This window comes from Centroberyx affinis, unplaced genomic scaffold (assembly GCF_046629955.1).
Source record: "Centroberyx affinis isolate AG114_WGS23_722 - 3 ecotype Tasmania unplaced genomic scaffold, CSIRO-AGI_Caff_v1 ptg005046l_1, whole genome shotgun sequence".
Lineage (NCBI taxonomy): Eukaryota > Metazoa > Chordata > Actinopteri > Beryciformes > Berycidae > Centroberyx > Centroberyx affinis.
In genome coordinates this window covers 13,334-35,903 of record NW_027282486.1, presented here as the reverse complement: position 1 = coordinate 35,903, position 22,570 = coordinate 13,334, and the positions used below count along the sequence as shown (strand labels likewise).

Below are 22,570 nucleotides of genomic sequence, written 5' to 3'. Positions count from 1 at the left end.
AAAATGGCGGCTCTAGAAAGAAGCCCTCGCTCTTTGATTCTGAGGGACTGACACCAAAAACCTGACGTTTACCGCTGAGGTTTTACATCCTGAAACATTTTCTCATATCAAATTCCACTGGAGCTGCTGGGAATATCTGGAAAAATACATCAAACTAAATGGACCCAGAAATGCAAAGATACATCAACAACATCTGATTTTTAACTGCGTTTCCAGGTGGATTTTTTCCTTTCAGAGCATAATAAACCCATTGTGAGTGCATGATAATTATTATAATCAGAGCATAAAAGAATAAACACAATGTACAAAAAACTCTAGGGGGTTGAATACTTAATGGGGCGACTGTACAGTTAATGATGTAATATTAAATCGAACATAATTGCATGTTTTTCTGATGCTAATTGTGCAATAAAAATGTATCAGTTTCAGTGTTTCTAATGGGTTTGTAATCGGATTACAGCACATCCTGAAAATTGAAGTTGTGTTCCCGAAAATATAAATCTTTTAATATGTGGTTATTTATGGGGCACTAGCCTGATTTTTAAAAATGTGTTCAGATTTTTCTCTTCTCTCCATAATGTCGAGGAAAACTTCCCAGTGTTTGGTGAAGAGGAAAATATTTTGTGTGTAGGTGGAAACCATGCTACTAAAAACATATTTTTTAAATGTATTTATGAATGAAAACTTTATTGTCTTTATAGATAATGATTATTTATATTCTGAAGTTTGATTTCCTCAATTTATACCACCTCAAGTGTAGTATTTATTAAATTTTTTCACATTATATAATTTATACATATAAATACTGTACATTGAAATGCTTTGGAAACAAACAGAAAGTAATGGAGGCAAGCATCGGGGGAAAGTTTTCCTTGAAAGTTCCTAAAATGCCTGTGAAAATAAAAATAAATGGGTAAAAAACCCTTGTTTGCATTTCACCCTGTTCACATTTTTTTCCGTCGAGTCTGTAGTAGTAACTTTTGTAGGTCAGTGACTGTCACTGTGTTTCCACTGCAGTTTCATCGTAAAGTTGCTTTTTCCATTTCACATTTCTCTACAATTCAAATTGCTTGTTGTTTTTGTATTTTTTTGGTATTTTTTTGTAATTAATCTTCCACCAGCCGGTGTTTGGCTAGCTGGTGGAAGATTTATTTAAACTTCCCTGCTTTCTTGATGAGATAAGTAGTGTCATTTTACAAAATTTGTGTGTTTGTGTGCAATTTACCTTTTGCATATTTGTTTGTTGGACGTTCTTTGTTGTAATACTCTGTTTTTCAGTATGTAGCATTAGCGTAGCAGGCCTTGCAAAGTGTATGTTAGCTGTATCTTTAGTGGTTAAGTTGTAGTAGTGAGCCGTTTGGTGATTTTATGTAATTTTTTCACTGTTATATTATATATGTTATATTGTCAGATTGCTTTTCAAAACTTGTACACCAAGACACTCACATCTAGCTAGCATGTAACTAGCGCTAAGCTAGTTTTCAATTGTTTTTAGACCCTTTATTCACTGTATTCAGGTGAGTTTTACTGAAGAGATATACACATATTCATACCATCTATCTATCTATCTATCTATCTATCTATCTATCAGTCTAACCTCTGCTCTGTAGTTCGGAGGTGAGCTGTCGTTCCAGACTCTCCCTCATCTCTCTCTCTCTGTACAGCTCCATCTTCAGCTCTCTCTTCTCCGCCTGGATCTGCTTGTCCTGCACCCGGGCGTTCTCCACCGCCACCTTCAGCAGGCCCTGAGGAGGGGGAGAGAGACAGAGAGAGAGAGAGAGGGAGAGAGAGAGAGAGAGGGAGAGAGGGAGAGAGAGAATGCTTAAATATGGCAGCCCGCTGATTTAGAAGGGTGATCAACCAAAGGTTTTAGAGGTGTCTGATTGTACAAAATCAACCTTAAAGACATCACTTCATCATTTTTACGTTGAATAGATGCCAATACGACAGTCTGCACCAAAAATATAGGTGTAAATCTAGCACCAAAATGAAAGTTGAGACATCTGTAGTCTCGTTTTGTGAAATCTGGACCTAAATGTCTTCATGAAACAGTTTTAAAACAGTTTCCAAAGCTGTTTCAATATGATGTTTTTACAAAGCTATAATATCTTCTTATGAATATTTGGTGTTCATTTGGATTAATGTTGAACTGTCACATATAAACCTAAAGGGGCTGGACTTGGCCGCCTCCCGCGCGTCGCCGTCTGTCAGATGCATGCTGGGTAGCAATAGCAGATGGCGTCCTTTATTGGGATAATGGGTATGTTGGTGGCACTGAAGTCCCTGTAATCCCAGTAAAGAACGTCCACAAGGGTATTATGGCTTTTATACCACAGTTGACAATGGCGGAGAAGTTTAATGCAAAGTTGTGTATATCCATAAAAATAAAACCAAAGGAAAACAAAAAACCAAAGATTACTAACTCATCACAGTTTTGCATCTTTGAGTCTTTGACAAATTGATTGCTTAATTGAAACTTTATGTTGGGTAATATACTGCTCAAACAGTTTCAAGTAATCTATTAGTGTAAAATCCATAATCAGTTTGTACATCATATTATTAGCATCATATTATTTGGTTTTACTGTTGATTTTATGTCCTCTTTTAAATCTTTTCCTTAAATTTTACCTTTCAATTATGTTTTCTGATCCTTTGTGTTTTTTTTATTCTGTTTTACTGCTGGATTTGTTTTGTGAAGCACTTTGTAACACTGGTAAGATAGCTGCTGCACAAATAAAGTTTATTATTATTAAAGTGTATTATAACATTTCTATAAAAGCCCTTTTCTCATTCATTTTTATCTTTGCCTCAGTATGCTCTACTTTGCATACCCTCATCATGCTGTAATTGTTAGTTTTTCATACCTTTCACACATTTCCACTTAATATTGTTAACGTGTTGAAATTGTTGGTTGTGTTATGTGTAATTCCTCCTTTTTGCTATAGTCTTATCTATATACTAAAATGCTCTTATTATTTTGCTGCTGCAGCGCCCCAATTTCCCCACGGGGATCATTAGTTTCATCTTATCATATATTTTATACATTGTCCAAAAGCCTTAATACCTGAGAGGATGAACTTTATTGTAATTATGGACTTCACTGCCCTTAATCATCCATAATCACAGTAAAAAACCTCCTTTCATGTATTTTTGCTAAAACAATCACACAGCCATCCCACCCTCAACCCCTTTCCCAAAAACGAACAAATAAAACAAAAAGTGTTAAAATCAGACTTGATAAAAATCATCGTACCTGTATGTTGGTGAGCAGGGTCTCCACTGACGACAGGCCGTCGGCGAATAGGAACGGAGCTGGGAAGCCGGGGGGCAGGGCTTGTCCCGACGGCAGCCTATCAAAACCTGGCTTCACTGCAGGCAGACCCAATGAGGAGTCTTCTGTAAGAGAGAGTCACAAATGATTAAAACTTCAAATTGCGATATGCCGATCCAGTTTTCAGCTTGTGGAAGAGTTTGGCTAGCTGGGAGAAGATTCAATTCAAGGTTTCCTGGTTTCCTGATGATGTAAGTCAAGTAATTTTACAACATTCAATTTATTTATGTTTTGGATAGTATTTTTCAGACTTCTTCATTGTAACTGAGCTGCTTCCTTTGTTGAACATGTAACGTTAGCATAGCATACCTTGCTAAATGTATGTTAGCAGTAACGTTAGTTGCTAACCTGTAGTAATGAGCATTCATTTTTGATTTTGTCAGTTATATTTTCAGGTTGCTTTTCAAAACTCACGCTGAGCTAGTTTTCACTTATTTTTAAAGCCTTTATTTACTGTATTCAGTTGAGGGTGTATGCTAAAGCGTTAGCATGGAGCCTCCTATCACTCAACACAGTGTATGGTAAAGCGTTAGCATGGAACCTCCTATCACTCAACACAGTGTATGGTAAAGCGTTAGCATGGAACCTCCTATCACTCAACATAGTGTATGCTAAAGCGTTAGCATGGAGCCTCCTATCACTCAACACAGTGTATGGTAAAGCGTTAGCATGGAACCTCCTATCACTCAACACAGTGTATGGTAAAGCGTTAGCATGGAACCTCCTATCACTCAACATAGTGTATGCTAAAGCGTTAGCATGGAGCCTCCTATCACTCAACATAGTGTATGCTATAGCATTAGCATGGAACCTCCTATCACTCAACATAGTGTATGCTATAGCGTTAGCATGGAACCTCCTATCACTCAACATAGTGTATGCTAAAGCGTTAGCATGGAGCCTCCTATCACTCAACATAGTGTATGCTATAGCATTAGCATGGAACCTCCTATCACTCAACATAGTGTATGCTATAGCATTAGCATGGAACCTCCTATCACTCAACATAGTGTATGCTAAAGTGTTAGCATGAAGCATCGGAGCCAATGAGCTACTGGAGATACACGGATGATTTTGGTGTCTATGTTCTCATCAGTTGACAGGTAAGTTGACCAACAGACCAATCAACTCCATTCCATCAACAACCCGATGTATAATTCCAAAAATGGCGTCAAAATTAGAAAATAATCTTTTCTTCGTTGCTGAGAAATATATACGTGCGTGGTTTTCATCAATGACACGCTTTCAGGAGCTTAGAGTGAAGTTTATGCAATGTTAAGGTTTACTAAGGTATAAAAGGCAATGAAGCAGCATCAGAGAAATCAATTACACCAAACACACACACACACACACAGGTCGTTAGTATTCTGACAATCATGTGCAGTACTAATTGGCAAGGATTAAAGACATCCTTGAGTGTGTGTGTGAGTGCGTGTGTGTGTGTGTGTGTGTGTGTGTGTGTGTCTGTTACTGACTGTGTGTGTGTGTGTGTGTATGTGTGTGTGTGAGAGAGAGAGAGAGCATCTTAATCAGCGTTAATTTCACAGCAGAGTTAACCCAGTTGTCAGTGTGTTAGGCATTAAGGGCTGAGCAGGCACTGTGACGCACTCACGATGAGCACACACACACACACACACACTCACACACTCACACACACACACTCACACACTCACACACACACTCACACACACACACACACACACACACACACACGTATCTCTATTCCCCTATCTGCCACTTCATCCATACATCCCTATACTCTATTCCACCACCTTTCCTCTCTCTCTCTCTCTCTCTCTTTCACTCTCTCTCCATCACTTTTTGCCCACTTTCTTTTTTCCCTGCACATTATACTTCCTTTCCTCTCTCTCTCTCCATCTTTCACCGCCCTTCGTTCTCTGTCTCTTTCCTTCTTCTCTCACTTATTATCTACCCATTTTCTTTCTTTCGCTGCCCTCACTCTCCCTCTCCCTCTTTCTATCTTTCGCTCGTTCTTTCTTTCATTCCTTCTACCATTTCTCTGTCACTTAAACTCGAACCACTTTCTTTCTTCCTCCCTCTATCTTTCCATTCCTCTCTGCTCTCCCTTTCATTTTTCTATCTTTACCCATCTCTCATTCTCTCCCTCTCCCTCCCTCTTTCCATCTCTATCCCTCTCTCTCTCTCTCATTCCCTCCCTTGCTCACTTATTCTCTGCCCTCTCTTTCTTTTTCTTTCTTTTTTCATCATTTTCACCCTCTTTTCTCTCTCTTTTCTAAGTCCAACTTATTACCTTTCACTTCTTGTCTTCCTCTTCTCGTTCAGCCCTCTCTTACCCTTTGTTTCTCTTCCACACTTATTCTATTTCCATTTTCTGTCTTCCTCTTCTCCTTTCTATTCTGTTTCTTTCTCTCTCTCTCCATTTACACTCATTTTATTTTGTTTTTATGTATTTATTATCGGGGTACAAAAAGGTATGGAGAGAACAAGAGAGATTGAAGGAGGATAAAATAAAGAAATGGGAGGATGAGTGGAGAATAAAGTGGAGGAGCGATAGAAGAAGAGGTGGAGGACAGGCAGGAGGTAGAAAAGATGAAGGGGAGAAGACGAAAAAAGGAAGAAGAGAGGGAGGAGAGGAGAACATTTGAGGAAGTGAGGAGGCAAAAAAGAGGAGGAGGAGAGGAACAACGGAGAGAGGGAGGAAGGAAGGAGAGGAAGGCAAAGCGGGCGGGGAGAGGAGGTGGTGAGAGCTAAAGAGGATTAAAACAAAGGAGAGCAGGGAGGAGAGATGGAGAAGAGGAGGGGAAGGGTGGAGGAAGGATGAGGGTGAACACATCAACCAACTGAGAACTGAACCTTGGCAATTTTTGACCTTAGACTCTTCCATTGGATGCAACGCCAATACAACACAAACGCAATTCCAGCAAAACACCAGCAATGCCAATGCAATGCCAACACAGGACTAATACCAGTGCAGCACCAAAACAACGTGGGTGCAACGGCTAAACAACGCAAATGCAACGCCAAAACGACACCAATCTAATTCCAATGCCAATGCAATGGGAATCCAATGTCAAGATAACGCGAATGCAACGGCAACACAGCACCAATGCAACAGCAACGCAACACTAACGCCTTGCCAATACAATGGCAACCCAACACCAATGCAATAACGGTGCAGCACCGATAAAACACCAGCACAATGCCAACGCAACACCAAACGTAACGCCAACACAACACCAATCCAATTCCAACGCCAAAGACAATGTCAACACAGTGCGAATGCAACAGCAACACAGCACCAACGCCATGCCAATGCAGTGGTAACCCGACACCAACGCAATACCGATCCAGCACCAACGAAACACCAGCCAATGCCAACACAACACCAAAAATAAACGCCAACACAATGGCGATCTAATTCCAACACGACACAGTGCAACGCAACACCAACACAACGCCAACACAGTGCCATGCCAACTGTTGTGAATTGTTTGATTTAAGTAACTAAATAAGGCAATTAATGTTTAGTTTAAACTGTATATCAAGAAATGTAAAAGATGTACTATTTACAGTATTTACAGTTATAGTATTTACAGTAAATGTGACACGTCATGAGAAACCTGGTAATGGTAATTATTCAATGTTACTATGGATTTATTTACTTTGAAATGCCTTGTTTCAAGCTACAGACAGAGATGCTTTTATTTTGAAGTTTCAACGAAATAGCTGCCCTAGGTCTTTTTTTTTTGTTGCTTGTGTGTAGCCTATTCAAGATGCCGGATGCAAGGTCCGATGTTTCTCCCCTTTCAGTAAAACTGCAGCATGTTGGAGAATAAATGTTCAGTTTGAACGAAACCCGTTCTGGTCATTAAGATGAAGCTTCCACTACACAACACCAACGCAAAACCGATGCCATGCCAGTGCGACGCAACATAAATGCAATTGATTTCAAAGGATTTTAAAAACCCAGCTACTATTGGAGAACAATCAGCAAAGCTTTACTGTAATAAAACCAATGAGTTTCGGCTGCAGTAGTCTTCATCATGGATTCCCGAAATGTGTCGTCTTTTTAATATTAAAGCTTTGGCAATTGCTCTCTAAGAGTAGCTGAATTTATTTTTTTATTTTAATTTAATTCTTTTGATTATTTTTTATTCATGCACCTTAGAGGAGCTGCAAGGTTGCAACTGATTTTTTTTTTTTTTTTTTGCCCTTATTGATTTCCAAGGAAGCATTCCCTCTGTGGCTGACGGCTGCAGTGAAGCTTCGGGGTAGAAGAATGGAGTGGAAATGAAGGGAAAGAGAGAGGGAAGGAAGGAGGGAGGGAGAGAAGGAGGGAGGGGAAGAGAGGAGAGTAAAGAATTAGATGAAAACAGAATGGGTTATAAGAATGGAAAAAAAAAGGAGGGAGAAGGGGGGAGAGGGAGGGAGAGGAGGAGAGGCCCTGCATGCTTTTAGTGTCTGACCCTTTAACCCCTTTTAACCATCCCTCCTTCACTTAGCTCCCCTCCCTCCATCCCTCCATCCCTCTCTCTCTCTCCCTCTCTCATCTGATTGATGGCTTGAAGACAGGTGATCAATAGGGAAAGCAGAACATCCTGACGTATCTGTTTGTGTCTGTTTGTGTGTGTGTGTGTGTGTGTGTGTGTGTGTGTGTGTACCTTTGTGCATTTGTGTATGTGTGTATTTGCCTGTATATTTGTGTGTATCTATGTGCTTATGCGTGCGTTTGTGTATGAGTGTCTTAATCTGTTTGTGTGTGTGTGTGTGTGTGTGTGTGCGTGTGTGCGCGTGTGTGTGTGTGTGTGTGTGTGTGTGTAGACAGAGAGATGAGGAAAGCCCTCTAAGTGAGGACAATTTGTCAGATGTCAGAGGAAAATGGGTGAGGGTTTGGATTAAGGTGGGTAATGGAATATCCTCAGTTATACAAGTGTGTGTGTGTGTGTGTGTGTGTGTGTGCGGATGTCTCTATCTTGTGTGTTGTAACAGGAAACAGGGGTAAGTGTGTATTTCTGAGTTTGCATTTCTGTGTGTGTGTGTGTGTGTGTGTGTGTGTGTGTGTGTGTGGTCCAACCTTTGTCCTTTGTCATTTTCTTGATGGGTGCAGCAGGGTTGGTCAGTGCAACATCTGCATCAGCTGAGGCCAGTCCTGTTGAAATATGAAACCAGTGACAGTCAGTGTGTGTGTGTGTGTGTGTGTGTGTGTGTGGATAGGTACATGAATATATGCATGAGTGTGTACGAGTGTATGCATGTGCCTTTCAAGTGTGTATACATGTGTGTTTATATACTGTATGTGCATGTATCTACTATCGTGTATGTGTGTGTCTGTGTATCTGTGTCTGTGTGTGTAACTGTGTGTTTGTGTGTGTGTGTGTGCATGTAGACATGTTTGGAAATACACAGGTGTGCGTCTGTGTGTGTAACTTTATTTAAGTGTGTGTGTGTGTGTGTGCGCGTACCCAGTCTTTCGGGTGAGCTGGAGGCCGAGCTGCTGGGCTGCGACTGCAGAGGAGTGTTCGTCTCATCAACAGATGGAGAGAGAGAAGGACTGTCACACACTCTCTCCTGGAGAGAGAGAGAGAGAGAAAGAGAGAGAGAGAGAGAGAGGGAGGGACGGAGAGACAGAGAGAGACAGGAAAGAAATGACAGTCAAAATTATGTTAAGTTATTGAAAAGCTTCTGTTAACGTGTGCGTGTGTGTGTGTGTGTGTGTGTGTGTGTGTGTGTGTGTGTGTGTAACCTTGATGTTAAGTGTGTGTGAGCGTCTATGTGTGTGTATGTATGTGCACACCTACTTACTTGTAAGTACACTTTAAATATTAGCAGTTAATCCAAGGTTCTTCTATGATCCAAAGTGAGCCAACAGGGGCCTGTTTGGAGGCTGGTTACTACAGGTTACCAGTGGTTGCCAATGGTTACGAGGAAGACGCCGCCATGTTGGAGGAGTAGCAACAAAATTACAGACTGTCATATTATCACCTCTTCCTCTGTGGTCTTTTTTTCCTCTTTTTTTATAGTGTAATTTGACATGGAAGGTAGATATTTTATTTATTTATTTGAGTTAAATTCTTCCTTTTGTTGTCACTCCTCCAATATGGTGGCATGGCCCTCGTAACCATCGGCAACCATAGTCCAAATGTTCTGACAGGCGTCTATAAGCACCTTAGGGTTCCTCACAAGAAGAAAATATCCCATAACGGTTCCTTGAAGAACCTTTATATGTAAAAGTCTTGTGGAAGCTCAGGAACTCTATAAAGGAGTTCCTCAAGGAACCTACTGGGATCCCCTATGGTTGTGATTTGAAAAACTCCTAAAGGTTCCTAAAAGCACTTTTACTTTTAGTTTTGATTGTTTTTCCACGTGTTTCTGTGTGTTACCTTGATGACAGGCGCGCGGTGTGTGTGAGTGTGTATCTGCTGCGCGGCGGCGGCCATGTTGGCGATGGTGCTGAGGTGGTTCATCTGAGACATCGCCATGGCTACGGACGCCGGCGGCAACTGAGACATCGCCATGGCCACGGACGCCGGCGGCAACCCCACAGGCAGCAGGGGGTGGGGCATCATCATGAAGGGCAGGTCCAACCCTGAGAGAGAGGGGGGGGGGGAGAAAAAGAGAGAGAGAGAGAGAGAGATTTAATTCATTAAAACGTAATTTGAATGTTTTAGAGTTTCGTTCCAAAATTATATCCACCATTAAAAAAAAAAATGACACCCACTCTCCCATATTGACTGCTGGCATGAAAGTGAATCATGTTATGGGTTAGAATTGAAATTAATAGTCATCTTTAGACATGTGCTTATAAAATAATAAATTTTTTTGTGGACAGAATTAATCATGTTTTTCAAATACTGACTGATACATATCAGGTGGCAACATTTTTTGAAAATGTTTATTTAGTGTTTTGGAATGAAATCAATCACATTTACAATGTAGTGCATCATGTACACACACACACACACACACACACACACACACACACACACACACACACTCACTCATATAAGTGGAACAGATGTTTATTTATTTTGATCGTTTCCATTCAATTATATTTAGATGCTTTGGCAACAGTGTTCATCTAACAGTGTTGCCAAATTGAATTGAACTGAAATGAATTGAACTGAATTGATTTGAAAGGCAGACAGAGAGAGAGAGAGAGAGAGAGAGAGAGAGAGAGAGAGAAGGGTACTGTGTCTATGAACTTGTGCTGAACTTAACATTGAGGAGGGAGAGAGAGAGAGAGAGAGAGAGGGAGAGAGAGAGAGAGACGTGACTTGTCAGCTCAGTGTCAAATGTCTTGCTAATAAAAGTTGACAAAGGAGAGGAGGAGGAGGGAGAGAAAGAGAGAAAGAAAGAGGAGAAAATATGGAGGGCAAAGGGCAGAGGGTGAGAAGTGAAAGAAAAGAGGTCAAACCCTCCTCTGTTTCTCTCTCCCTCTCTCTCTTATTCTCCCCTATTTCCTTTCTCTCCATTTTGCCTTCTTCCCTTTCTCCTCTATCTTCCTCTTTTTCATGCCCTCTCTTTCTTCTATTTCACTCTCTTACATTCATTGTCTTCTTATCTGTCTCTCTAATCTTATTTCTGTTTACCCATTCCTCTTCCTCTCTCTCTCACCCTCTATCTCTCTATTTTTCCTCTTTTTTACATCTCTCTCCTTTCACCTCCTCTGTCTCTTTCTGTTTGCCCTCTCTCTTTCTCTCTCTCCCCTTTCCTCTTTCTTCCTCTCCCCCTTTTCTCTCTCTCTCTCAATTTAAACTCCTCTTCCTTTCTCCCTCTTTCTTTCTCTTCCCTTTCTCTTTTCTTTCTCTCCTGTTTAGCCCTCTCTCCTTTTTCTTTCCTTCCCTCTCCCCACTTTTCCTTTCTCTCCTTCAGCATCTCTTCCTTTCTCCCTCTTTCTTTCTTTCTTTCTCTTCCCCCTTCACTCTTTCTCTTTTCCACCCTTGTTCTACCTCTTCCCCCCTTCCCTCTCTCTCTCTCTCTCTCTCTCTCCCCCACACATATCCAGACACACATTAGCACCAGTACATAACACGACATTCCATTAACTTTAATTCATTCTTTAACCCCAAACCTCCTAAAAGCCTAACCTTGACCCTTGACCCCTGACCTCTGACACCACACACACACACACACACACACACACACACACACACACACAAACACACACCGACCCTAAAATACCCCCCATTTTCACTTTGGAGGATTCATCTATGGAAAAAATACACACACACACACACACTCTTTCTGTCACACACGCATGCAGACGCAAGCAAATGTAACACACACACACACACACAAAAGCATAAAGATTCTATTTCTTTCTCAATGACACACACACTCACACACACACACACAGCGGCAGCTTTCATTCCAATGAAACAATAACACTGATTGCTGTTGTCGTGACGACTGAAGTGATAGAATAATCAATGTGAGTGTTTGTCGCTTGCTGCAGCCGTGTGTGTGTGTGTGTGTGTGTGTGTGTGTGTGTGTGTGTGTGTGTGTGTATGTGTGTCTGTGAGTGTGTGCGCACTCAAACCACAGTAGATGTGCTTTTTGAAAGAGCGAGTTTGTGTGTTTGCCTGCTTAAATTTGTGTCTGTATGTGCATTAGTGTGTGTGTGTGTGTGTGTGTGTGTGTGTGTGTGTGTGTGTGGTGTTGATGAATTGAGTCATTTAGTAGAGTGTGTGCTGATTAATCCAGGCAGAGTGTTAATACTGGAGATGGGAACAGATTAAATGGCGTACATTAACAAATATCGCCACCCTTTACACACACACCCCGAGTGTGTGTGTGTGTGTGTGTGTGTGTGCATGTGTTTTCTCCATCTTTTTTCCATGTGGTTTGTGTAAGTGTATTGTCTGTGTGTGTGTTCATATCTGTCTTGTGTGTGTGTGTGTGTTATGTCAGCCATCACTGACTAATGATACCGATGTATGTATGTGTGTGTGTGTGTGTGTGTGTGTGTGTGTGTGTGTACTCACTGTTAGCCAGTAGCTGTTGCTGCTGCTGTAGTTGTTGTTGATTGACAGCTCCGATGGCCGGCCCCCTCCCTCCTCCTGCCCCGCCCCCTGCCCCTCCTCCTCCTCCTCCTCCTCCTCCTCCACTGTGGGCTCCAGAGGGGGGGCTGGTCAGACGCTCCTTATCCCAGGAACACTCACTCCCTCCTGGGTAAAGAGAGAGAGACAGAGGGGGCTGGATGTTCATTCGTCCAAACTCAATACTTCCAATACTATCAATACTTCAGAGACTCGCTGGAAGTGCTGCAGGCTGAAAGTCCTTTTCACCTTGTTTGCTAATTTTTCATGTCATAATATACACCTATTTAAGAATTAATGTTAAAAAAATATATGTATAAAATGTATAAAAATGTACAAAATTCTTAGATTCTTGTTTTTTTCTATGCTGATCAGTGTATCTTTAAAGTCACACTGAAATGCAAAATCACTTCAATTTTTTAGCTCATTCAAACTATTACACCATACATATATTTTACAATTTATTAAAAGAAAACAAATGACAAAATTTTCATTTGATTGTATTTTTATATATCAATTTCCCATTACTTTTACTTCATGGAAAACAGTGTATCTTTACTGGTGACATCATGCTGCACCAGCAGGCGTAAATAAGGATTCCAACCAATAAAATCACAGATCACAGATTTTTGAACAGTCCAATAAAACTGACTCTCTCTCTCCCTGACTGATCTCCTATTGGTTTACACTTTTGAATGATCCCTCCTCCCTGTGTTATGTCAAAATGCATTTTAATTGTGACCAAGAAGCAATGTGTGCACTTGGTAATCTTTAACACTCTTCTTAAGTTAAAAAAAAGGCATGTTTTAGATGTGTTGGCGTGTTCTAGATTGAATCAATGTCACTGAGGAAAATACATTATGAGGTAAATATTGTGTTTGGACCACAGTACAATCGTTTGGCTACAAAACACTTGGAATAGAAAAGCTTTCATGAACTGGATACAGTCTTAAAGTCCCACCTGGACCCCAGAAGAGAGCCGGACAGTGATGATCTACCATAGAGCAGAGGTGGAGATTCGAGTCACATGACTTGGACTCGAGTCACAGTTTTAATTGCATGAGACTTGACTCTGACTTGGGTTCTGGTGACTTGGGACTTGACTCTGACTTGTACTCTGATGACTTGAAAAGGTTTCTAAAGTCTTGACTTGAGATCTTGTGTTTGTGTAAATGACTCAGATTGAAAGTGATGAGATTTGTTCCAGCAGACGACTGAATTGAAATTCTGTTTTCTGAATTTGTATGGAATGATTGAATTTATTGAAGTTGAAACTGATTATAGAAATCAAACTCATGATGCTCTTATCAAGTTTTTATCCTATTAAAACTATATTGCAATGAAATGTTCTAGATATTTAGTTTTCTTTAAGATATTAAATTGATACTGGACTCTTGATTTGTTCTGACTTGACTTGCTGTTCTACATTTAGACTTGAGACTTGACATTAATGACTTGGCTTGACTTTGACTTGGACTTGACTTGGTGTTCTATATTTAGACTTGAGACTTGACATTAATGACTTGGACTTGACTTGGTGTTCTACATTTAGACTTGAGACTTGACATTAATGACATGGACTTGACTTGGACTTGACTTGGTGTTCTTCATTTAGAGTTGAGACTTGACATTAATGACTTGGACTTGACTTGGTGTTCTACATTTAGACTTGAGACTTGATATTAATGACATGGACTTGACTTGAGACTTGACTTGAGACTCGTGCCTCAAGACTTGAGACTGACTCGGGACTCAAGTAAAGTTGACTTGGTCACACCTCTGCCACAGAAGACGACAAACAAATTTGAGCAACAACAACGACACAACCTCATCAAAAAGATGTTTTTCACACATCAGTCTACTATGGAAAATTTCTATCCCCTTATGTACAATTTGGTTTAAAAACTACACAAAAGATCTTAATATCATCTCGATCCAGCGTTTTCTCTGTTCCGGGGAATCGGTAGAAACTGCACTTTTTTTCTTCTTCTGTTATTGCAGTCAGGCGTAAAACACTGTGGCGTTTTATTTGCTGAATTAGTAAAGTTTCCTCGGGCTCTGGCACTGTTTGCCCTTGCTGTTGAATAGCTTTCAAACAAAATCATAAAAATGAGATTGTGCCATTGTTTGCTCATAAGAGGAAACCATTTTTGTAGTTTTTTGTAGGTTCAAAAGGTTGAACAACTCCTATCGCGTTCAGTCGCTGAGCAAAACGGACATTTATTAATATGAAAATGTCTCTGATTATTACTTAAAGAGTGAAATGTCTGTCAATTTCTCTCTGTTCTGTCTCTATTACCGTTCCCTCTCATTCCTGCACTCTCCCTCTCTCTCTCTCCTCCTGCTCTCTCTCTCTCTGTCGCTGCCTCTCTCTCTCTCTCTCTCTCTATCTCTCTCTCTGTCTCTCTCCCTCTCTCTCTCCTCTACTCCCCTGTTCCCTCTCTCATCCATCTTCATCTCCCTCCATTAGTTTGAATTAGCAACCGTCTCTCTCTATTATTGCCTACTGAATTCCCTGCGCTCTGTGTGTGTGTGTGTGTGTGTCTATCTCGGAGTGTGTGTATGTGTGTGTGTGTGTGTGTGTGCGTGTGTGTGTGTGTGTGTGTGTGTGTGTGTGTGTGCAGATGACAGCTGGGCCTCATCCCCTCTGCCATTTACACCGGGGAAGAAAAGAAGTATAAACAGATGGGCAGATGTTCTCTCTCTCTCTCTCCTCTCTCTATCTCTCTCTCTCTCTCTCTCTCTCTCTCTCTCTCTCTCCTCTATCACTCCTTTCTCTCACTTCCTTTCTTGCTCTCTCATTTTCTTCTCTCCTCCGTCTACCTCTCCTCTCTCTCTTTTCTGTCTTTCGCTGACTTGGTCCTTTGCTCTCTCTCTCCCTCGTCTTTCCCCTCTATTTGTCTTTGTCTCTCTCCCTTCCTTCTTTCCTCTCTCTCTCTCTCTTTCTTCTCTTTCCTCTCTCTCTCTGATTTGTCCTTTCTCTCTTCTTCACACTTGCTCCTTTGCTCTCTCTCTCCCTTCGTTCCTCCCTCAATCTCCATTTTCAATTGAACAAGCTTTATTGGCATAAATATTGAGAACAATATCAAGTTAATCAATATTAAAACATCCTGAATCCTACTATCAGTGTGTGTGTGTGTGTGTGTGTGTGTGTGTGTGTGTGTGTGTGTGTGTGTAATTGTCAGTACCTCTCTTTCTCTCTCTCCTTTTCTTATTCTTTCTCTTCCTCACTCGCTCTTTTGCCCTCTCCCTCTCTCCTTTTAGTCTCCTCTTTCTTCCACCTGTTCTCTCGCTCTTTCCAGCTCTCTCTCTCTTCTTTCCCCATCTATCTCTCTCTCTCTCTTTCTGTTAGTGCCCCCTCTATCTTGTTTCTCTTTTGCTCTCTCTCTCATCCTTCGTTCACATCTCTCTCGATCTCTCTCTCTCTTTTCTGATTTGCCCTGTCCCTCCCTCTATTTGTGTGCCTCTCTCTTCTTCTCCTTTTTCTGTCTCTCTTCTTCTCCTCCCCCTCCTCTTTTGTAACCTCTCTGTCTCTTTCTCCTTCTTTCTTTTAATTTTTTCTCCTGTCTTCTCTCCTTTTTGTTTGTCTCCTCTTTCTTCCACCTGTTCTCTCGCTCTTTCCAGCTCTCTCTTCTTTCTCCATCTCTCTCTTTCTCTCTCTCTCTCTCTTTCTGTTAGTGTCCCCTCTATCTTGTTTCTCTTCTCTCTTTTGCTCTCTCTCTCCCTTCTTTCACGTCTCTCTCTCTCTCTTGTCTGATTTGCCCCGTCTATTTGTCTCTCTCTCTCTCTTCTTCTCCTCCGCCTCTTTCTTCACCTCTCTTTTCTAGCTCTGTCTTTCTCCTTCTCTCTTTTCATTTTCTCTCCTCTCTCCTCTTTCCCTCACTTGCTCTTTTGCCCTTTTTCCCTGTTCTCCCTCTCTCTCTTTCTTCTGCATCTCCTCTTTCTTCCACTTGTTCTCTCACTCTTTCCATCTTTCTCTATCCTTTGCTCACTCTCTTTCTCTTCATCCTTCCCTCTATCTTGTTTTGCTCTCACTTCTTTCCCTCCCCTTCTTCTTCTCCTCTTCTTTCCTCGTTGCCTATTCTCTCACTCTTTTCCAGCTCTCTGTCTCTCTCCCTCTCTTTCTCTTCTTCTCCTCTTTCTTTTACCTGTTCTCTCACTCTTTTCCAGCTCTCTGTCTCTCTCTCTTTCTCTTCTTCTCCTCTTTCTTTTACCTGTTCTCTCACTCTTTTCCAGCTCTCTGTCTCTCTCCCTCTTCCTCTTCTCTTTATTTTACCTGTTCTCTCACTCTTTTCCAACTCTGTCTCTCCCTCTCTTTCTCTTCTTCTCCTCTTTCTTTTACCTATTCCCTCACTCTTTTCCAGCTGTCTGTCTCTCCCTCTCTTTATCTTCTTCTCCTCTTTCTTTTACCTATTCTCTCACTCTTTTCCAACTCTCTGTCTCTCCCTCTCTTTCTCTTCTTCTCTTTCTTTTACCTATTCTCTCACTCTTTTCCAGCTCTCTGTCTCTCCCTCTTTCTCTTCTCCTCCTTCTTTTACCTGTTCTCTCACTCTTTTCCAACTGTCTCTCCCTCTCTTTCTCTTCTTCTCTTTCTTTTACCTATTCCCTCACTCTTTTCCAGCTCTCTGTCTCTCTCCCTCTCTTTCTCTTCTTCTCCTCTTTCTTTTACCTGTTCTCTCACTCTTTTCCAGCTCTCTGTCTCTCTCCCTCTCTTTCTCTTCTTCTCCTCTTTCTTTTACCTATTCCCTCACTCTTTTCCAGCTCTCTGTCTCTCTCCCTCTCTTTATCTTCTTCTCCTCTTTCTTTTACCTGTTCTCTCACTCTTTTCCAACTCTCTGTCTCTCTCCCTCTCTTTCTCTTCTCCTCTTTCTTTTACCTATTCTCCCACTCTTTTCCAGCTCTCTGTCTCTCTCCCTCTCTTTCTCTTCTTCTCCTCTTTCTTTTACCTGTTCTCTCACTCTTTTCCAGCTCTCTGTCTCTCTCCCTCTTCCTCTTCTCTTTATTTTACCTGTTCTCTCACTCTTTTCCAACTCTGTCTCTCCCTCTCTTTCTCTTCTTCTCCTCTTTCTTTTACCTATTCCCTCACTCTTTTCCAGCTGTCTGTCTCTCCCTCTCTTTCTCTTCTTCTCCTCTTTCTTTTACCTGTTCTCTCACTCTTTTCCAACTCTGTTTCTCTCTAACTCTCTCTCTCTCTCTCTCTCTCTCTCTCTCCCACTCTCTCTCTGTCTCTCCCTCTCTATGTCTCTCTCTCGCTCTCTGTCTCTCTCTCTCTCTGTCTCTCTCTGTCACTCTCTCTCTCTCTCGCTCTCTGTCTCTCTCTCTCTCTCGCTCTCTCTCCCACTCTCTCTCTGTCTCTCTCTCTCTCTGTCTCTCTCTCTCTCTCTCTCTCTCTCTGTCTCTCTCTCTGTCTCTCTCTCTCTCTCTCACACACAGTTAACTGTCAGAAACGAAAGATATGAGGTTTCGGACGACAGCGATGACAGATAAAACGACATAACTCTCTTCCTCTCTCTCTCTCTCTCTCTCTCTCTCCTTCCATCTCTCTTTCATCCCTCGCTCCGATCGCAGTGTCTTTTCCCCCCCGTTTCGCGGTGTGAAAACAATATTGCCGTCGCCACAAGCCGAACAAGCCCGGGCGATCGGATATCTCTCTTCTTCTTCTTTTTTTTTTTTTTCTTCTCCTCTCGCCCTAAATATCCCTTTCTCGTTCTGTTTCTTTTTGTCTATTTCTCCCCTTCCTCCCTCTCTTTATTTTCTTTTCGGCGGTACACTCGTTCCTCTGCCTCTATTGTCTGCGGTAGTTTCCCAGGCCGGTGTGAGTGTCTGTTACAAAGAAAATAAGGTCGGACAATGAAAAGACTAACACACACACACACACACACACACACACATACACACACACACAAAAAATCACTCTGAATGAAATGAAAGAAGAGAGAGAGGAAGACGAAGAAGAGCAGAGGGAGAGGGAGGGAATAAATAAAAAACGACAAGGCGAGAGAGAATAAAAATGAGAGAATAGGAAAGAGAAACTCTATCACCCCATTTGCCAGGTCAGCTGAAGAAAAGGCGGAAGAGATGGAAGAGTAGAAAGAGAGAGAGAGAGAGAGAGGAAAAAAAAGAAAAATAGAAACAGGAGAGTCAGGGTGGAAACAGAAAGGATCGCTCTCCCTCTCTTTTCTTTTCTCTTTGCTTTTTGTTTTCTCTCCTTTCAATAATTCAAAGAGGCGGACCCGGAGAGATGGAGTGAGTGGACGGAGGTGTGGGTCGCCGCACGCTTTCTTCCTCTGTGGTTTTATATCAGATACACACAGAGTATCAGACAAGCGTTTCCCTGGGAAATATTCACGTTAAATATCGTATTCGGAAAACCGCTTTCCTGAAATATCCTGTTCAGACAGACTTTAGAGTGAGATATAGCATTGGGACAACTAATTTCCATAAAATATTTCATGAAATTGTGATTTTGGACAAACATTTTCCACAAAATCTAGTGTTCAGACAATCATTTCCATGAAATGTTACTGTGAATTATCACATTCGGACAGCTACTTCCATGAAATATTGTATTCGGACAGACTTTACAGTCAAATATAATATTCAGACAACTATTTCCACAAAATATTTAGTGAAATTGTGATTTTGGACAACCATTTTCCACAAAATGTAGTGTTTGGACAAACATTCCTGTTAAATGTTCCTGTGATTTATCGCATTCGGACAAATAGCATGAAATATCGTTTTCAGACAGACTTTTCAGTGAAATATAGAATTCAGAGGTCTGTTTCCGCAAAATATTAAGGGAAATATTGATTTTAGGCAACTATTTCCCTGAAATATAGTATTCAAACAAACATGTCTGTTAACTGTGTCTATGAATTATCATATTCGTACAACTATTTCCTTTTAAATGTCGTATTCAGACTCACTTTAAAGTGAAAAACAGCATTCCAACAACTATTCTGGACATCCGCTTCCATAAAATATGATGTTCGGACGACAATCTACATGAAATATTATATTCAGACAACCATCTCTGTTAAATGTTTCTATTAATTATTGTATTCTGACAAATAATTCATGATCAAACAACCATTTCCCTAAAATATAGTATTTGAACAGCCATTTTTGTGGCATATTTCTGTGAAATATTATTGTATTTTATATTACAGTATTATACAGTATAGTTTATATAGTATTCTTCTATTTTATTGTCTATTATTTGTCTATATATTATTATTATTATTATTATTATTATCATTATTATTATTAAAAACGACAAAATCTGGTGTAATTGTCTAATAAAGTCCATAAATCAGCTGTCAGTTGCAGTAGAAAACAGCCGCACCGAAAATATAAGATTTGGACCTGAAACTATAAGAACTACTAATGTGACTGGATGAATGAAGAAGAGAGAAACACGTGGGAAGGAAGGGAGTGGAAAAAGAGGGATAGAAGAAAAAGAGTGAACAGATATTTGAATGAGAGAAGAAGAGGAAGAACACTGAATAGTATTGAAACCTGACCCCCTTATGTAAGAAAACTGTCTTTCACTAATATCGTTTTCACCATTACACTTACAACAACACGGTGACCTCAATGAAATGAAGCAGAGAACACACACACACACACACACACACACACACAATAATATTAATGATATTCGTGAAAAGACTCAGTTCTCTTGCATAAGGAGCGGTCGGGTTTCAATACTAAACGTCTTTCTCTTCTTTCTTTCTTTCATTCTTTGGTTTCCTTTTTCCCAGGTGTTGATATTCATTTAATAAATAGTAAGGTGAGGTAAAAAAAAGAAGAAAAGAAAAGAATAAATGAAGGTAAGTGATCCTTGAGGGGGAAATTCAGCAAAGAATAGAGTTGCAGGCTGGAAAGAGAAGAGTGAAAAGTACTAAAGGGAACAAACAGCAAGGTGGCAAATGATATGAATCACAATAAAATGAAATAAAGGTTTCAGTGTGACCAAGTCAACTCTGCTCAAGTCCAAAGTCAGTCTCAAGTCTTGAGGCTCAAGTCTCAAGTCAAGTCTCAAGTCTAAATGTAGAACAGCAAGTCAAGTCAGAACAAATCAAGAGTCCAGTATCAATTTAATATCTTAAAGAAAACTAAATATCTAGGACTTTTCAATGCAATATGGTTTTAATAGGATAAAAACTTGGTAAGAGCATCATGAGTTTGATTTCTATAATCAGTTTCAACTTCAATAAATTCAATCATTCCATACAAATTCAGAAAACAGAATTTCAATTCAGTCGTCTGCTGGAACAAATCTCATCACTTTCAATCTGAGTCATTTACACAAACACAAGATCTCAAGTCAAGACTTTAGAAACCTTTTCAAGTCATCAGAGTACAAGTCAGAGTCAAGTCCCAAGTCACCAGAACCCAAGTCAAGTCCAGTCTCAGGTCTTCTCTTCATGCATCAAGTCGAGTCTCAAGATATTAAAACTGGGACTCGAGTCCAAGTCATGTGACTCGAGTCCGGTGACAGCTGGAGATAGACTCAGTGATCAGTTTGCAGAAATGCACCTGTGTGTGTGTGTGTGTGTGTGTGTGTGTGTGTGTGTGTGCGTGTGTGTGTGTGTGTGTGTGTGTTACCTGTGTTGGAGTGCATGTCATCGTTGTCCGACTCGTTGCCGTTCTGGAGACTCATCATCATCTTCATCTTCTGAAGCTTCTGGAGCTCGGCCATGGCTGCCGCCGTCAGGCCTGTACCACACACACACACACACACACACACACACACACACACACACACACACACAGTGTCATCATCATCATCTTCATCATCATCCAATTAGTACAAAAAGGAAGACATAGAAATAAACAAACCCAAAAATGACATTATCATTGCAGCTGCCACCATTAAATATTAACATGCATGTAGGTGTGTGTGTGTGTATGTATGTGTGTGTACGTGTGTGTGTGTGTGTGTGTGTGTGTGTGTGTGTGTGTCATCCAGAGGTGACACGTCCCTAATTGGCAAACACTATTTCAATCGATATCACCGTCTACTCTAAAAATCCATCCCACCGATATTTCTACTAACCGACCAATCAACCGGCCCTCATTAATGCCTCATCCCAGTCTCGCCTACCCATGATGCTTTGCGGCGAGCCACGACACACACACACACACACACACATACTGACACTTTACACCCCACTGCCGGCGTCTGTTCTCTTTAGTTTTACTGTTTTGTTGAAGTGTTTCAGGGTCTGAGTGCTGTTTCTGAGGCCGCAGGCTGCTATATATTCACTCATACACACGTAGAAAAACAAAACACACACACACACACACAGCCCCACCCCTTCTCACACTCACACACACACACACGCACACACACACACACACACACACCCTTTTGTATGGACTAAGATCCCTGGCTCTGTGCACTGACCTGGAACTGACTTCTATACACAACAACCAGCAGAGTGAGAGAGATGACCCTGCCTGGCTGTGTGTGTGTGTGTGTGTGTGTGTGTGTGTGTGTGTGCGTACTTTGTGTGTATGTGCACGTGTGCAAGTGTACTTTCGCGTGTGTGTAAACGTACACGCAAGTATGTGTGTACAGTATGTGTGCTTTCACATATAAGTGTGTGTGTGTGAATGAATGCACGCATGCTTATGTGTTTGTGTGTGTGTGTGTGTGTGTGTGTGTGTGTGTGTGTGTGTGTGTGTGTAGGTCAGTTGGTTTTGCCCCAGTCACGGTTGAGGGCCTTAGAGGAATGCCCATTACACACACAGTACAGTTGTCTGCAAGCTATAAAGAAAACAAGATAGAGGGAGGGAGGGGGATGGGGGACGGGGGGACGGGTGGGGGGGGGGGGGGGGGGGACAAGTTGTTTGAAATTTAATTTAAAGGAGGATGGAGGGATGGATGGATGAGGAGAGGGAGGGAGAGAAGGAGGAAACTAAATTGGAGTTAGTGGGAGAGATGGAAAAAAGGGAGGGAGAGAATTGGGAGTTATTCCATTCCCTGCAAGATTACAGGATAAAAACTGTTGTTTAGTGTGAGACCCAGATGTTTGTTTTGGTCATTTTACTGTAATTCTGCATCCCAGACGTATCGGAAAAGCAGAACTTTTCACTTCCAACGAGGAGAAATGTGATGGAAGTTGGCATTTGAAGTAGGAAAAACTTCAGGTCACGTCAAAATACATTTAAATTCAGTTTATCATTACACGACTTTAAATGTATTGAA

At 41.1% G+C, this 22,570-nt stretch overlaps 1 protein-coding gene across 1 annotated transcript in view; it reads right to left on the bottom strand.

The window, feature by feature from the left end:
* Positions 1-21,467, bottom strand: part of LOC139666519 (dachshund homolog 2-like) — a 32,940-nt gene extending 11,473 nt beyond the window's left edge. Inside the window, exons 1-8 of the mRNA XM_071545775.1 lie at positions 21,464-21,467; positions 20,965-21,075; positions 12,298-12,480; positions 9,694-9,899; positions 8,776-8,881; positions 8,388-8,462; positions 3,254-3,396; positions 1,598-1,745 (exon numbers count right to left, since the gene is read on the bottom strand). Of these exons, the coding sequence (XP_071401876.1) occupies positions 1,598-1,745; positions 3,254-3,396; positions 8,388-8,462; positions 8,776-8,881; positions 9,694-9,899; positions 12,298-12,480; positions 20,965-21,075; positions 21,464-21,467 (976 nt within the window). The remainder of the gene's footprint in view (positions 1-1,597; positions 1,746-3,253; positions 3,397-8,387; positions 8,463-8,775; positions 8,882-9,693; positions 9,900-12,297; positions 12,481-20,964; positions 21,076-21,463) is intronic.
* Positions 21,468-22,570: the final 1,103 nt, after the last annotated feature.